The sequence below is a fragment of the Enoplosus armatus genome, chromosome 19 (assembly GCF_043641665.1).
Source record: "Enoplosus armatus isolate fEnoArm2 chromosome 19, fEnoArm2.hap1, whole genome shotgun sequence".
In the NCBI taxonomy this organism is placed as follows: domain Eukaryota; kingdom Metazoa; phylum Chordata; class Actinopteri; order Centrarchiformes; family Enoplosidae; genus Enoplosus; species Enoplosus armatus.
The window spans coordinates 1,594,323-1,611,489 of record NC_092198.1 but is presented as its reverse complement, the minus strand read 5'-3'; the positions used below and the strand labels follow the sequence as shown (position 1 = coordinate 1,611,489).

At 42.6% G+C, this 17,167-nt stretch overlaps 1 protein-coding gene across 1 annotated transcript in view; it reads left to right on the top strand.

Annotated features, from left to right (window-relative positions):
- The window catches only part of myo6a (myosin VIa), a 103,255-nt gene that overhangs the window by 45,770 nt on the left and 40,318 nt on the right, over positions 1-17,167 (top strand). Inside the window, exons 13-18 of the mRNA XM_070925343.1 lie at positions 6,591-6,748; positions 7,601-7,692; positions 9,073-9,145; positions 12,359-12,486; positions 13,973-14,068; positions 14,498-14,668. Coding sequence (XP_070781444.1) covers positions 6,591-6,748; positions 7,601-7,692; positions 9,073-9,145; positions 12,359-12,486; positions 13,973-14,068; positions 14,498-14,668 — 718 coding nt within the window. The remainder of the gene's footprint in view (positions 1-6,590; positions 6,749-7,600; positions 7,693-9,072; positions 9,146-12,358; positions 12,487-13,972; positions 14,069-14,497; positions 14,669-17,167) is intronic.

The following is a 17,167-nucleotide window of genomic DNA, read 5'->3' as shown; positions in this document are numbered from 1 at the left end:
ATGATGTAATTTAATCAGTTTCCCAACTGTTGATAGAAAGAAAATGTTCTAATGTGAATATAAAAGGAGGTCTGTCACAATAACCAGATAGAAACGCGATTCAGATTCATTTAATATGATTTCGTTGGATGGATTTGGAGAAATTAGATGACTTTTCCAAAACGACCACCATGTTTTTCCAGATTGAAGTGACGACGACTGACAGGAACGATGTCTGAACGGAGGAGAGAGCTGTCAATCATCTGTTGGACAGGCGTCTTTGAAATACAGTCTGTCCCAAACAAATCAGCCTCTTTAAACTGCAGTGAAGGAAAACAGTAAGATTTAATCAAACACACAGTCTGAGACCAGTGGAGCTGAAACAACAGCTCAACATTTGGATAAATGCTCATGAAAACATCAGTAGTACTCTTGTGTCTTTGCTTTAAGTGTGGAGCTGGACGCAGTTAGCCTAGCTTAGCATAAAACCTAGAAGCAGTGGGAAACCCTGCCTCTGTCCAAAGTTCAGTAATACACCTACGAACATGTCTAAAAGTGAATCATCAGCACCAGACCTCCAGTCTGTGGAGCAGCTTGAATCTGTCCTGAAGCGGATGGAGTCGGCGTCGAGTCGGCGTCGAGTCGGCGTTGCGTTACAGCAAAGAGAAAGAAAGCGTTGACGCAGTCGAATCCTTACAGTTACTTCATTGTATGAAAATCTCACGGATTATTATTTGGTTTCACAGTTGTTTTCAGGGATGCAGTGAGACCAGTAGGTGAATTTGAGAGAGGCGGCGGGCTGGACTCCCTCCAGCTGGCTGCTTCACCTAAGCTGGTTATTTATTTGTGGGGTTATGTAAGCAAGAGTGCAGACGGCTCTGTGTGAGAGAGGGAGAGAGACAGGCAGACAGACAGACAGAGAGAGCGTGGGAGGGAGACGGGATTTAGAGAGAATTAAAATCTGATATTTGTCTTTGTGTTTCCTTTATTTGTGTCTCTGCATACTTTGGGTGACAGAAATCGAATTATGAGCCATGACTGTGAATCAAGTATAAACTGTGAGAGAGAGACAGGGTTTACATGTGTGCTGTGATTTGATTTGATTGTGTCGCCTAGTTTCTTTGTGTGCATGTGAATGGAGGCGAGGAAGAGGAGAAGATGAAGAAGGAAAGGGTTGATTGAGAGATGTGTGAGTCGGGCTGGTTAACGGCACTGATCTCCCCATTTGATTCATTTTGATTTGATTCTACTCTTGAAGATATTCTCAGCATTTATCCTTGAATTTAAATGTCTTTTTATTCCACGAGTAGCAGTTTATATTTAGACTGAAAATACCTTTTGGATTACAAGTAACTACGTTCTGCTCGTAACACTTAGCGCAGATTATCTAGGATCCCGTCTTTTGCTCAGTCCCAGCCGGTGGAGAGGGTGGAGCTGATGGAGGCTGTGAGAATAAATCAACTCTTCCTGCGAATCAGATCTCCAGTTTTTCTGCCATGAATGGTGAAACTGGAAGAAGGTCATTTTACCAGTCACTGCAGTTTTCCACATGAACATCATCTGATTCAGAATCCATTTTACAAGTTCAGTACAAGTCGAGCCTCAGTCTCCATAAACAGGCATCCTTGTTACTGCGGTGAAAGGGATTTGCCCTAAAACTTGTCTTCTAAGGCGGCGCCTGTCCCCAGGCTTAATGACACATAACACATTCCAGTTGTTGGGCCAGTTATAAACGTGGTTTTGAGGTCATGAGTCACAGCTCTCTCTGCAGATTACAGTCCATGTTCTCGTCTTTCCGTCCACCATTTAATCCAAATGTGGCATCTTTTCCCTCCTTTTCTTTGTCTTTTCCATGAAAATAAGATTAGAAATGAGCAGAGATCAGCTCTTCTTGGATGGATGCTTGTTTCTGCTTTGGTTCAAGAAAACATGAGAATTGTGTCTCTTGTGGGATTTTCACTCTGATCACAGTCCGTCTGTCGTCCGGTGTGTCGTCCTCTCGTGTGTCTGTCCAGACTTACAGAGAAGTGCGTGGTTGGTTGAATTGGCCGTCATGTGTGGGGCGTCTGGTCTTTGTAGGTTTCATTAATCTTGAGTTTTTGTGGTCGATTGAGTGACTGAATACATTAACAAGCGTCTCTGTGAGGTGAGGAAACATCCTAATTGAATAATGATGACTTTGCAGGACCTGCTTCTTCCTCTGTTTTTATTTTTGGCAGCGTGAACGCAGCATCAGCATGTCACTGCCACCCACCTTTACAGGTCTGTAAGGAGGCCTTCCTCCTGCTTCGACAAAAGACTCCCCCAAAAAACTAAATTAGCAGCGGACTGACATATTAGATGGGAGAAGAAACAAAATGCCAGATTTACAGACAAGTTATAGTCACGACGTCCATCATCGAATCTTCAGGATATTCACAGAACAGTGGTTGACAAAGTCGATTCACATCTTAATAAAATGTCAATCTTTAAAACACAATTTAATTTAGAAACTTGAAACTTAGTGAACCCTGTGACAGAAGGACAAAGCATTGGAGACAGACAAGAAGAAAGCAGAGAGCGCTTTGAGGGACAGACAAAGGAGACGCTGAACAGGCAGTAAAATGACTGTCCGCCCAAGAACAACCAAAAAACAGCATCGAGAGACGGCGCCCTCTAGCAGCTGTAGGAATTATGACTCTAACGCTGGACTGTGACATGGGGGACCACTAGGCTGCCATTTCCCACCGTCAGTCATTGCTGTCTTCTCTTAACCAAAAGGGGGGGGGGGGGGTTATAATCCACACCTGCAGTGTTGTATGATACTTAAACTCTGGACATCTAACATGAGTGTAATTTCAACACAGCGAGGGACGGAGGGAAAGAACCAAAGGAAAGGAGGGCAAAGAGAAAATGGGAGATGCCAATCACGGCGCCCCCTCCGGCTGAGGTCAGCAGTTAACAGCTTGTGAGAGTCGAGGGGAGGGGGTTCAGTCCGTCAACCAGATGTGCCATTAAACAAACCTGCAGGAAGTCCGGCGGCCTCACCACATCCATCTGAATTTCACCCGATACGTCTCCGACTTCATGTCATTCAGACGTTCGGATCGTTTCCTCCCCTTAAGCTCCTGCTTGTTCCTGAATTTCTGTCTGTGTTTGTGAAGTCGTGCTCCCAGCCGGCGAGCCCGGACCCCTGCAAGTGGTCCATCAATCTGAGGAACCGTGAGATAATTAACTATCAACTATTAATTAACTAACAGCAATAAAACCAAGAATAAATAACGGAAGCAAACGATCTTTTAGTTATGGATGGAAGATCTGAGGGCTCTGGATGTAGACCAGTCCACAGGGAGCACCACCAACGAATACGAGACTCTTAAAATCGCTTCTACGTTTGACTGGTAACCAGTAAAGGTCACCAGTTAGCTTGTTAGCACACGTCCTTTCTTGAAAATCAAATGAAGTTTACTGTAAAACATCACTGAAAACAGAAATCAGACTCGAGCTAATGGACGTTACGGGAAGGCCCCGACGTAGCAACGCTAACTACGAGCTAACAGCCAAGCTAGCTAACCACATGCCCCGATAAGGAGAAAGACTGCAGAACGTGATGTTTGGTAAATCATCATCATACAAGACTCCATCTTCATGAAGACTACGACAGCGTGTACATGAGTGATGATCAGCGTGTGATTGGCTGTATTTATATTAGTGCTCACAGGGAAGTTTACAGGCCATAGGATGTTTTCCTTTGAGCTTTACTGTCACACTCACTGAAACACAAGGAAGTCACTTTCAGATTGTTTCCACAAGTTTGTTTGAGTGTCAGAAAAAGAGAAAAAGATGAGTTTTTTTAAAATCCTGCTGGCTCGGTCAACCTGTAGATGAGCGGCTTAGTGTGATGTTGTACAGCAGAACAGAGTCAGGATGTTTTAACACAAACCTCCAGTATCTCTTAATTACATTTGTATATCAACGTTCCTCTGATGGACGAAAAGTCCATTTTAAGATCCATTATTTCCCCATGTGGCGTCTTTGAGGACGGCGTCAGGGAGCAGCTGCAGACCAGCAGGCGTCTTCAGAGAGCACGATTTCTACACCAGCGACATCAGTAATTACACCTCGAGAGAGAGAGAGAGAGAGAGGCTCATAGGGAATACACATTAGGCTACTTGTACGATTAGTGTTCTGACATTATGCTGCCCTGGCATTTAGACCTCTTGGTTTTTAAATGAGAGGGTCTCACCGCGGTATGAAAACCTCTGGCTGCAGCGCTGCAGCTCGCATGAATTAAACATGGCAGGTAGTGGAGGAGGGCAGGGGTGAAGGTGAGGAGCTGTGGGAGTGCTGATGGGTGATAAGTCAGGTTTTAAGGCTGCTCCGGTGTAACTGTGACCGGCTGCTGGAACACTTTTTATTCAGAGCTACAACTTCCTGTGATATTTACAAGTATAGTAACTAACATTTGCCAGAGCTTTTGAGATGCAGCTGAAAGCTACAGAAAAGGCTTGTAAGTAGACCTCGAGTTGAGATTTTTTAATCAAACCACAAGAATGAACTTTCACACGTAATGTTTCATGCTCAGTTTAAACAGGAGGATTATGTTCAGAGTTCAGGATGGGATGTCGACGGCAGGATCGTGTGAGATTGACTTTGATTAAATAACAGACATTTCAAAAAGAAATAAACACAAAGTGTAAACAAAAGACTTGAGTGTGTCCGAAACACAATTTCAGCCGTCGGATTTGTCTTAAAAACATGGGACACAAATGCAAAACATGCAGAAGGAAAAGAAGCAAACAGAAATGTGAGTGAACCTGACGACTGATGAACGTCTTCATTCACATGGCTGGAAGTATGTGGCAGATAAACACGGCTGTTTACATCTGCGCTTGAATAAATATGGGAAACATGCATATACATATATACACACATACAGCACGTAGTGAGGTCTGCACTGTAAACTGCAGATTGCAGCTTTAGGGGGTCTGCCCTTCTCCCAGTAGGTCGTCCTATCACAGCATAATGTGTTAGAAAAGCACCAGCGAGGCACCTGCAGGGATCAGGCGGCAGTATTCCCGGGACATTGCATGTGGCTTAAAGAGGTATGTGCAGAGGAGATAATTTGTCAACGAGATGGAGGGAGGGAGGTGGATTTTGGAAGTCGTTATTCGGAGCTTTGGGAGCCCCTGAGTGCCACTCGTGTAGAGTTATTTCCCGATGTGTCCTTGAGTGCACTGCAGTCGTGCTGAAGTAAAGTCCAGAGGTAAAGCCGGTGCAGAAGCTTCAGCCCGGCTGCAGATTAATGCGGTACATTTTATCTGGCCCCTGCGATCGGGTCACTCCTTTTGTCTGCCGCTATTGAACCGCGCACTCACACACAGTCAGAAGCAATTACGATACCTCCACAGAGCGTGCTGCCGGTTATGGTTTCCTTTTATGGCCGCCGCCTCGCTCTCGATCTCTCTTTCTCTTACTGTCAATAACACAATTATCTGCTTGGAAAGTCAGAGCCCTCTGCGTTCAGCCTGCATGTCACTCTGCAGGTGAATAAGGAGACCCGGAGACAGATTTGTGGTTCAACTTGTTAGTTTAGGCAATTAGCTGAATAAGAATTCTTAAGTTACCAAACATCAACAACTTAAAAACCTGCAGGGCTTTTAATGGACAGGGCTGCATGCTGAGCCTTGGTACTTTTTTACCAAATTTTCTGTCTTGTCTTTCTCCAGATATACTGTTGACTATTTTTTTCAGTCTATAAAAGGTCAGAAAATCGTTAAAAATGTCCCAAACTTCCCAAGAAGACACATGGTTTTGTCGATCTGTCCGAAACCCAACGACGCTCAATTTACAAGAATACAAAAGCAGCAAATCCACACATCTGGAACGAACCATTTCTACTTGATGAATTACTTGAACAAAAGAATAGTTTGTGATTGATCCTGTCAGTCGTTTGTGTTTAAACAGGTTTACACTGTTTACACTGCTTCATGGAAATAATATTTGTGTTTAATAGAAAGTGCCAGATCAGATAGGAGAGCAAATCTGTTGTGATTTATTATTTCCATCTGAGCAGTTTTAGAAACATGTTCATTTGCTTCGATCACTTTAACCTGTCAGATTCAGCTTCTCCTGCAGGAACAGTATGTACAGCAACATGAGCTGCACTCCCATTCAGCGTTTCACTGCCACTGCATCTTTCATTATTATTTTGCTACAGACACTTTTTCAATATTTATACTTCAGCTGACACTTCAGGCCCTTTCTGCACTTCACCTTCAAGTGAAACTTCAACTCCTACAAGTGCTTTAACTTTAATTGACCCTTCAACTCCGTCAAGTGGTTCGACTTAAACCTGTTCCCTCGTACAACATCTCCCAAGCAAACATTTCACTATTTCAGACATTTAACATATTCAGCTTTCAGTGTAAGTGGGCGCACTTCAATTAACTCTAACTGTGACTGTAAGTTTTCTAGTAGTAAGTGAAACATCCTGCATCACCAGTGGACCATGTGAAGTGCAGCTATAGGTTAGATGGTTTTACACAGACACTCTGTGTATCGTCTCTCCTGCAAACCACCGGGACACTCCACCTTATGTTGACCCTTCGACCCCTGTGTGTCTTTGTCAGAGTGCCGCTCAAAGTGGAGCAGGCGAACAACGCTCGGGACGCGCTGGCGAAGGCCGTGTACAGCCGCCTGTTCGACCACGTGGTGACCCGGGTCAACCAGTGCTTCCCCTTCGACTCCTCCGCCAACTTCATCGGCGTCCTGGACATCGCTGGCTTCGGTTAGTATCCCTGAAAACCTCTCGGCACAGAAACAAACGTGTGAAAGGCGGACGGTAGAGATGTCAGATATCAGATATCAGCACGTGTTTTCTGGTTTGTCAGTGTTTTTGTCGTCTGAACGACTCCAACAGAGTCAGACTGATCCTTCGCTTCACATTATTCCTGTTCAACTTTTATTCATAACATCAATCATTTAAGATGATCAACTTTATAGTTTTAAAGCAGAACATTCAATATGTGGATCAAGTAGTAGTAAATAAGGCGAGTTTGTATCTACTGCCGTTATTCCAGCGTGTCAGATACATAGTTAATGAACATTCAGGTATATAGAAGTATCTGATCAGACTCTGTTGGCTGATATCTGATGTTGGACTCTGATGGGGGCCAAAAACACTTTATCGGGTCACTTGTTTTTTTTTTAATCTGCTATAAAACCTCTTCAGGATAAGAAAGTTTCACAAAGTCTCAAAACTCTTCAGCTCAAATATGTTTGTTAATGATTGTTTAAAAAGTTTCATGTACAGATAATCTTTAAACAGAAGTTCACGGTGATCAACAAAAGATTATTTTGAATCCCAACTTCTTTGAGTCGTGACAGTTGTATGAGATTTATAAGGTATTTAAAAGTATCTGACTCTTCTCGAGTGACGGAGAAGAAAGAAAGGGAAGTGCTGGAATATCAGACTCTGCTTCAAGTTGTTTTAAAGTACAGAAGATGTTAAAGAGTTTGTCTGCGAGCCAAAGACGCACTGAGATCAGAGGTTCCACACAGTGCTCTCCTAACACAGTGTAACTTTCCTCTGATTGTGACGCAGCATCTTTAACTGACTATCTGCTCCTGTTTTTTTCAGAGTACTTTGAACACAACAGCTTCGAGCAGTTCTGCATCAACTACTGTAACGAGAAACTGCAGCAGTTCTTCAACGAGCGCATCCTCAAAGAGGTGAGAGCTGTCATTCAGAGGGTTTTATTCTAAAAAAACCTAAAAAGAAAAACCAAATCAGCCACCTCAGATCCATCAGCCAGCACTTACAAACACCGACAAATCAAAGCAATCATCTGGGGATGACTCAGGACTTTGATTTACACGTTGATGTAAGTGCTTTTATTATTGTAAGCACTTATTTTCTACGAGAAGCTGTCACATTTTCAAATTGTGAGTGTCACATTTTTGAATTAAAGTATAGATTTTCCAAAGCCCAGACACCTCGAAACATAAAGCCCTAAACTCTGATCACCTTTAAAGTAGAGTTTCATTCCAAAACATAATTTTTCCCTTTTGAAAGTAGGCTTTATGATGATCATTACTGTTTATGTCAAAGAAACGAGAAGAAAGAAGCTGGATGATTACATCCTGTGAATGTGTTTCTCTCAGAAATACCTTCTAGATAACAAACAGCTGCAGAAACATGATTTAGAAAGTTGTATGTTGCTTTCAGTAAACTTGTTTTCATAACACCAGTTGTCTTATTTTCAGAAGAAAGTCTCCATTTACAGACTTCTTCTGCACCCAAACAGCCATTAGCAACAGCCGACATGAAAACTAATGCTGTCCAAGTCTGCGCCGTTTCAAACTCCACGTTTCTGCTGTGGGAAATAATGATGCTCCATATATACGTTTTTGTAACTCGGGGTCTTCACATAACGAACTTGAGGCACTTGAGTGTTCAAACCTCCACCAACGCTGAGCAGTTGTCGACCTTGGAGAGTCGCTGCCTCCATTATGGTCTTACTGTTGTTTGGAGTGGCGTTTTTGACAAAATCAATTGTGAAAGAAAAGCTGTTCCGCTGTCGACCCTGAGGTCTGAAACTGTTGTTTAATAGTGCGATTGTACTCGTAATTGCAGAAACCAAAGTTTTGCATCAATAACAAAATATATTTGTCTGCTAAATTGAATTTGTTGAAAGACTTCTTAACAATGTGGCATCATTAAAGCTACCTCAGAAAGGGCAACTTAAAGGATGTTTTGGATTGTGCTTGACTTTCATTTTGATCATTTTTTAACAATCTTTGCCTTTTTCTTTTTTTACCCAAATGTTAGATGTCTCATTTGACCTTTAAAAAAACCCAAAACCCTCATTTACATACGGAGATGTTGGCGCACAAACATCTGTTAGCAACGTGCAGCATGAAAGTCGTAACCTTAAGATGCTCATTTTGCATGAAAGTGTTATAGCAGAAATCCCCGTCTAAGAGCCATTTGTTAGAGAGCTAGGATGCCCTCCAGGCGGAACCACAGAGTCGTCCCCGTCCTCATTAGACGGATACACGGCGCGAATATCTTTATGGATTCTCATTATAAATATCTCATTTGCTTTCCAGGAGCAAGAGCTGTACCAGAGGGAGGGGCTCGGAGTCAACGAGGTTCACTATGTCGACAATCAGGACTGCATAGGTATGAAGACGCCACCCATCATTCTGCGCTCATGATTGTGAATTCAGAGCAGCTCCAGTTACTCGTCTTCCACATTTGTGCTGTTAAGTTCAGTGTTTCTCTGCAAAGGTGCTGATTTTTACCAAACGTAATGTGCAGAACAAGAACACGAAACAGATTCCCTTTCAAACTATGTATTTTAGATACTTTAGGTAACGCTGGTGATGTCAACAGTTCAAATTACCCCTCAAATATCCAGAGGGTGTTTGAATCTCTAGAAGAACATACATCTACTCTAAAGTGACTGGTAAGACGTACAGTTGACAACAGATAGTTCTCCTTGGTTTGATTCCTTGGTCTTGACTTGGGTCTTGACTTGGGTCTTGACTTGGGTCTTTCCTGCCCTAAGGGACTTGTAGCTCTTTGGACTTGACATGGGTTTCCTTGACTTCACACTTGAGTTGGGACTTACAGATCTTTGGACTTTAAGGTCTTGACTTACCACTTTCCTGTCTTGACTTGGGACTTGTTGGTGTTGACTTGTAACTTGATTTTGACTTGAAGGTCTGACCTTGGAACTTGATTTTAAACTGACTTGACTTGAGACTTTCCTTACCCGTCTTGACTAGAAACTTACCCGTCTTTACTTTGGACTTTTTGGTCTTAACTTGGGGACTTGTAGGTCCTAAGACCCAGACTTGTGACTTGAATCTGGACTTCACAGCCAGGAGGTGAATTCAGACTTTGTATTATGTCTGTTGCTGCGTTGCATTACTGATCCGTTACACAGCTGCATGTATTAAACCTGTAAAGCTCTTTCAGACAGACAGTTCTTGAGTCTCTGCCGGAGGTGTTGGAGGGTTTCTGCTGCTGCTGGTTTTGCTTTGTAGTATTTGTGTTTGTAATTTCCTCGTTCAGGGGTTGCGCTCTCACAGTCTTGAGCTATACAGGAGGGCCACTGAAAGTTGTGTTCACGAGCCCCGAGCGGCAGCACGCTGCTCATTATTGGCTTTAATGCGCTGCTGGCTCCGAGCCCTCAGTTTTGCGAGAGCTGCCTCTCCACAGTTTGACCCCTGATCCTCTGCGCTGTTTCATGGACAGACAAAGTACAGAGGCAAATTGATGAAGCCCCAGAGCATGTGAACCCCTGTCCCGGCTGGAATGTGCCTTCATTACTCCGTAAACAGGGAGGGAGATGGATGTGAGGTGATTAGAGATGGAGGAGGTTAATTATGCTTTTTGCTGATGTCCAGTTCTGTGAAATAGCATCAATATTAGTTGCTTAACTACAGCAGAGTCAGCTGGCGGGGGGGGGGGGGCTGTTCACAATGAGCTCTGTTCACTGGCTCGAAACTGTAGATTACTAAAATATATTTGTTCGTTCGGGTTCCTGCTGTCTGTTGTGAAAGCAGAAGCTACTCTGTCCTCACAAGAACAGAGAGGACATAAAGAAGGAGACATTAAAACAAAGATTAGAAACTAATAAAAACTACAGTTCTGTTACTTCACAAAACATCAACTCTTTTTATTGATTTACTTATAAAAATGACCAAACTTACTTAACAGAAATATGTGTAAGTATCATTCTTTGAATATTCAAGGTACTTTTTATACAATGTATTATTATTTTATACAAAATTCATTCATTCATGCACTAATGTATTCATTCAGTTTAAACTTATAGATGACTAACGTCAGATTTAATTAATTCGCTCATTAATTCGAGCTTTTAGTTTATAGATATTGTTAATTGTCCAGCCACTTCTCTCTCAGGTTATGGACTATTGTATAAGAAAGATGAACAGTTGAGTGATTCAGCTTCGTCCAGTCTGTGTTCATGCTGTTCCTTGTGACTGGCAGCAGGTGGTGGGGGGGGGGGGGGGGTGGAGGGATGTCTCCCGAGGTTTTCAGAATAAAGTCTGGCTGCTGGTCAGAGATGAATCCACTGTGCTCAGGGCTCCTCTGGTCTCGGTTAGTCCTGGATGCAGTGAGTTTGTGAGTATCAGACAGCTTCTCTCCACGTCAGGAAACTGAAAGACTCTGTTTGTTTTCACCTCGGCACGTCATAAATAAACAAACAAACAAACCAAAAGCAAAAGTTCAGCATATTTGATGAAGTTGGTGTTCTTGCATGATTCTTGCACCTCTCGGGTTGTATCCACATGGTTGAAAGCACTAAATAAGTGTGATGTAATGTAAAGGTAATCCTGGCACCACAATGAGGACCTCACGTCATCCTCTGAATCAGTGAATCATCTTCCATAACGTCCGTCTTGTCTTCCTTCTCTCTTTTTTTACTTTTTCAAACTGAAATATACATAAAATCACACCTTTTTTCAGCCAGTAAATTAACGTCGTTGCACTGTCAGTTGATCCTGCTCCCAGTCTATAGTTTTCCTTACAGTAGTAGTTATTTTCCAGAGAAGATCCAGGACTTATTGTTATTCTGTCCTTTCAGGCAGAATTCTTGGTCGATGTGTTAAGATACTCTTTAATGTATAGAATAGGCCAACTTCCGCTTTCGTTAACAAGAACATTATCTAAGATCAGAATATGGAATGACACATTATAAGATGACAGACCCTGCAGACTCAATTCATCCATGTTTGACAAACTTTTATCAGCTTCGAGTCCATCAAATTTGTAGTATGTGGACCAAAAGTAGTCGTAGACGCTGTATAGTTGTAATGGTTGTAATAGTTGAGTGGGTAGTTTAGTGTTTCACTATTCAGTTTCAACAAGTTAAATCTGATAACAGTGATTCCTCGGCTGCAGCTGGGTTCTGATTATGTCCTCAAGTTGATCTGCAGAATCTGTCTCACAATAAGCTTTTTCAGACCGTCGAATGTTTTTGGTTTTCCTTAAAAAGTTGTCTTTCAAATAAACTTGCAGTGTTGTAGAGTTTTAAAAAGACTTCTCCTGAAATCATAGTGATAAAATAAACCACTTTTGCACCTTCAGTGTACTAATGTAATAATAATAATAATCACCATTAGGCGACTTTTCATTAGGTTATCCCGCTCCCCCACCACCTTCAGTCAGATCAGGTCAAGGAGAAACCGTTTCGCCTCTTCCCATTTGATTAAACTTTTATGTAGATTTTTAATCGTCTACATCACCCGTCCTTGATTTAATTGGTTGCATTGGCCGGTGGCCTCAGGTAATCCGAAGCAGCTTCATTAACGATGCAGAGGCGGCGTAGCTTCTCTCATGCTCCTCATGCTTTCTTTACAGACCTGGTGGAGGCGAAGGTGGTCGGCATCCTGGACATCCTGGATGAGGAGAACCGACTACCTCAACCCAGCGACCAGCACTTTACAGACACTGTTCACAACAAACACAAGGACCACTTCCGCCTCACTGTGAGTGACCCCGAGACACGAGGAGGAAGTTGTTCCTTTAAAGCTCTCAAGAGATAATAGAGACAGACAATAGAGTGACCAACTGGAAAACAGGGCATTACTTTCGCCTCTCAGGCTACATGCAGGTTGTGGCGGTACACAGCCTGAGAGCGAGTCTGCAGGCAGCACTGAAAGAAGATCTTCCAACCTTCTCTGAATGTTTTCTAGCTAAAAAAATAATCCTTCAATTAGAATTTTTACTCAAATTCAATCAAAGATGTGGCAGAAAAGTTATACAAAATTATAGATGCAAACACGACACTATCAGGGTTCTATTAAAGACTCTAAACATAATATTTAGTTGTCTAGTGCATTAATAGTGCAGCAATTTACACAATATTTCTTAGTTTTATTTCTATTTAATTGATAGTTTTTCATTTTACCATTTTATCATTGTAATGGAGAGCACAATAACCAATTAAATACATGTAAAAAGAGCATCAGTTGGTCACATAAAGCTGTGTGTCATCAGCATAGAAATGTACATAAGATTGTACATGTCTCCTGATCCACCACCAGGGGGTGTCTTCATCATCAAAAGGTTATTACAATGACATCACTGCATTAGTTCTTTTTGTGTATTTATACATGAGGCCTCATTTATTTAGTTCAGTGTCCTACTTCGCGTCAGGTTTAGTGTTACCAACACTGTGGTATCCACTAATTATGTTCTTTGTTCCCTCTAAATATAAACAAACTAAATGATATGAAAATGAATGACGTTTCCCCCGGCTTTCAGTCTTTATGCTAAGCTAGGCTAACTATGTCCTGACTCCAGCTTCATGTCAGAATTTTCATCTAACTCTTGGGAAGAAATTAAGTTTTAAGAAATACAGTGTCACAGAATGTCCTTTCAGAAGATGGCAAGCACAAATAGACAATCTGAACAGCGCTAACAGTCCCGGCCATGCTCCTCATTATGTGACTGAAAACTGAAGGAAACAACGTCTATCATCATTGGAAATTACAAAACACATCAGACCAATGGTTAAAGGATCCGCTCACTCGTTTTCTGAGTTACCACTCGTACTTTCATTTAATTGGATAGAAATAAAACCAAAAGTTTCTGCATGGCTTGAAAGTAACATTAGAAGCATTCACCTGAAAATCACGCACTTTAAAAATGTTATTGTTTTGGTTTGTTAAAAAACAGATTTTAAAGATGTTAACTACAGTATTTCTGTCCGCATTGTTTTTAACACTTTAACCCAAATGTTCTTATAACGGCGTCGTCTCATGTTCAGACCAACACAATACGTTTCAGTGAAGAATACGGTTCGCTGTCAGAGTGATGAGGTGAAGCTGAATTACTGAACACCGACTCTTAATCTTCATTTCCAGCTGACAGTGATTGACAGGACCGGGAATTAGCATGTCATTGTAAATGGAAAATATGCGTTTATTATTCACACGTGTGTGTGTGTGTGTGTGTGTGTCCGTCCCTCAGGTACCCAGGAAGTCTAAGCTGGCCGTCCACAGGAACGTGAGGGATGATGAAGGATTTATTGTCAGACACTTTGCAGGAGCCGTGTGCTACGAGACGGTGCGTTCAACGCAACACGCTCCGCGCTGCCGTGCCGGAGCCATCTTTAAAAATAATGTTGCATAAAATGTTTTATTTCTTTGATCACTGGAGTGTAGAAAACGCTCCTGACTACAGATTTTTAACATGAAAGCGAGTGACCAGTCAAATGAGATTATATCCTGATAGATTACCCAGGATGCTCCCAGTATTCTGACATTTGCTGCTTTGAATATGGTTCTTCACCTGCACAGTGAGCAGAGGCAGCAGGTAGCAGATAAGTCATGAAGCACAACCAACCAAAACATTTAAATTTGAGAAAATAACAGGATTTTGAAATTGAGATTCTGCTCTAAGGTAAAGCTGAAACAGAAGCGTTCAGGTATGAAACCAAGCAGCTTCCCTGGAGTCTGAAAACATGTACTCTGTTTGAAAATGTCCCTTTCTCAGACCAAGTTTGTGGAGAAGAACAACGACGCCCTGCACATGTCTCTGGAGTGTCTGGTCAGCGAGTCCAAGGACCGCTTCGTCCGCGAACTCTTTGAAAACTCCAACAACAGCAAAGACGTGAAGCAGAAGGCGGGAAAACTTGGCTTCATCAGCGTCGGCAACAAGTTTAAGGTGAGAAGAGGTTGAGGTGAAATGAATTTGTGTGGGTGCAGTTTTTCAGTGTAAAAGTTAAGTTTTAATTCTGTCGACCAGTTTACTCCACTGTGTCACTGTGACATTAACACAGCTGCTTTAAAGCGGTGAGGTCGATCAGCAAGATCAGCGTCTTCTTAGTGCCTCTAATGCAGCTTCTGTTGTGTGCAGGTTTCTAACAGTGCGTTTTAAAGCCCAGAAGCATTTACAGATATTGTTTGTGTTAAAAACTCCCAATGAGGTGCTTCTTTCATAGTTGAACGGTGTTTAACCCCCCTGCCAATGTAGGAATTAAGTAATTAAAGTACTCTCTGAAACTGACAATCCAAACAGTGATTGGCAGCTATGAACATGTTTGTCTTTTAGATGTGGTTGGACGCACAAACTAGTTTGAGACACCCGTCAGTCCGCTTCTTAAGCTTCTTAATGGAGCAAAATGTATGAAATCACCAACAAGATGCTTTTTAGGAGTTAAAGTATTCACTGAGACCCAAACGTCTTGGGAGAAATAAAACTTTACTGTGTATTTGAAGAGTGAAGTTGGGGGTTTTGCAGATATAATTAACGTCAGCGATACTCTCTTGAACTTAAGAATAAACTTTTCAAACCTACTGTACTGTATTAGTGTTAGCTGGACACAGGCAATTTAAAAGTCCTCGCTGCCACTCTGACGAAGACATGCTGTCTGTGAAAACATTTATTTAAAGGTGCTTCAGACTTTGTACCTTCTGATCTGGTCTCGCTGTTTTGTCTGTTGAGGCGGCGGTTTGAGCCTCAGGTTGGCAAGTAAGTGTGTAAATGTGCAAGAAAAACAAAACTCAAGGGACCAAAATAGACTACAGGACACAACACAACAGATCTACCGTACCTGCAGCACTCTTGCCATAACTGTACCGATGATGCCAACTTATCAAGGTATCACGGGCAGCGTGACAGTGATTTACGGAGGCTCGGAAACGCTACACGCAGCGCCTTTTAACAAGCAGGTCTGGTTTTGGCCGCCTCGCCGGATATAGATCTGATAGACTGTGGTCTTCATGGTCAGAATGAAGCCGTCAGCGCTCTGGTTCACTTTAACAAAGATCCCATAAGTACATCTTAAGTATAGGGAGTCCAAAACCCTAATCACATGTAAGGAAAGTGTTTTTTGTTATAAAACAAATATCAGATGATCAGATATTGTTAAACTCTTGAATACTGATATCGGTTGGCCTCAAAAATCCAAAAATCAGTTGGCGGTAATTTCATTTCATGGGTACACAAGGACATGTACAAAAACACTCTTTACTTAAGTGCAGAAAGTGTACTTTTCACTTTTCTCTGTGAAATTTCACAGAGTTCCAGAGTACATTTAGAGAACAGAGAGAGCAGCTTCTTTGTTGCCAGCTGTGGTTGAGGAGGGAGGGTTTCTACTCTGCTCCGCTGTGACTCATCCGGCTCTGCATCTCGCCTTGATATGTGCTCCACTGTGTCGCCTAACTAAAGGCGAGGTGAGACAAACACCAGCGCTTGGCTCCACTCAATCAAAAAAGCCCATAACCCGAGGGAACGCTGGTGTACGGTACAGGCAGCGGGGAAATGATGTTTTATGGAATTCACAGGAACACCGGTGTCTTTGATGTACGAACATTTTATCCTTTCATGCGTGTGGAGATGTGATTTATATGCGTGACACATCACAGATCCTCGCCGAGGCCGTATGGACACTGTCCATCACTGAAGTGTTAGATCCTGCATCCAGAGCTGCACTTTGAACCAGAAGTGCGGCTTCGCTATTCATGAAAACACTGCATTGTGCCTTTTTGAGTTCTTCTTGAGGTTATGTTTTGAGGCTTTTATTTTTGCTTTTATTTGACTGGACGCAGGAGAAACGGACAGGAAACACGAGGGGAGGGAGAGAGTGTGAAAGGGGTGATATTTAGTGAACAAGAGCAGCATAAGAGAAATAAATATTTTTTATTATTTAAATACACACATGCATACACCCAGGTAGAGTCATGGGTCGGCTACATGGACTGTATATAAAGATGGACAACAGGACCTGCGTCTTCCATCATTATATACAGTCTGCGGTGGAGACGCGTCGGCCATCTTTATATACAGTCTGTGGTGGAGACGCGTCTTCCATCATTATATACAGTCTGTGGTGGAGACGTGTCTTCCATCATTATATACAGTCTGCGGTGGAGACGCGTCGGCCATCTTTATATACAGTCTGTGGTGGAGACGAGTCTTCCATCTTTATATACAGTCTGCGGTGGAGACGCGGCGGCCATCTTTATATACAGTCTGTGGTGGAGACGCGGCGACCATCTTTATATACAGTCTGCGGTGGAGACGCGTCGGCCATCTTTATATACAGTCTGCGGTGGAGACGTGGCGGCCCCTGCAGCAGTTCCGGGTTTAGTGCCTTGCTTCGGGTCACGTTGGCAGCGGCAGGCCCCGACGGTCTGAGCGACTGCCGTACCAAACACTAAT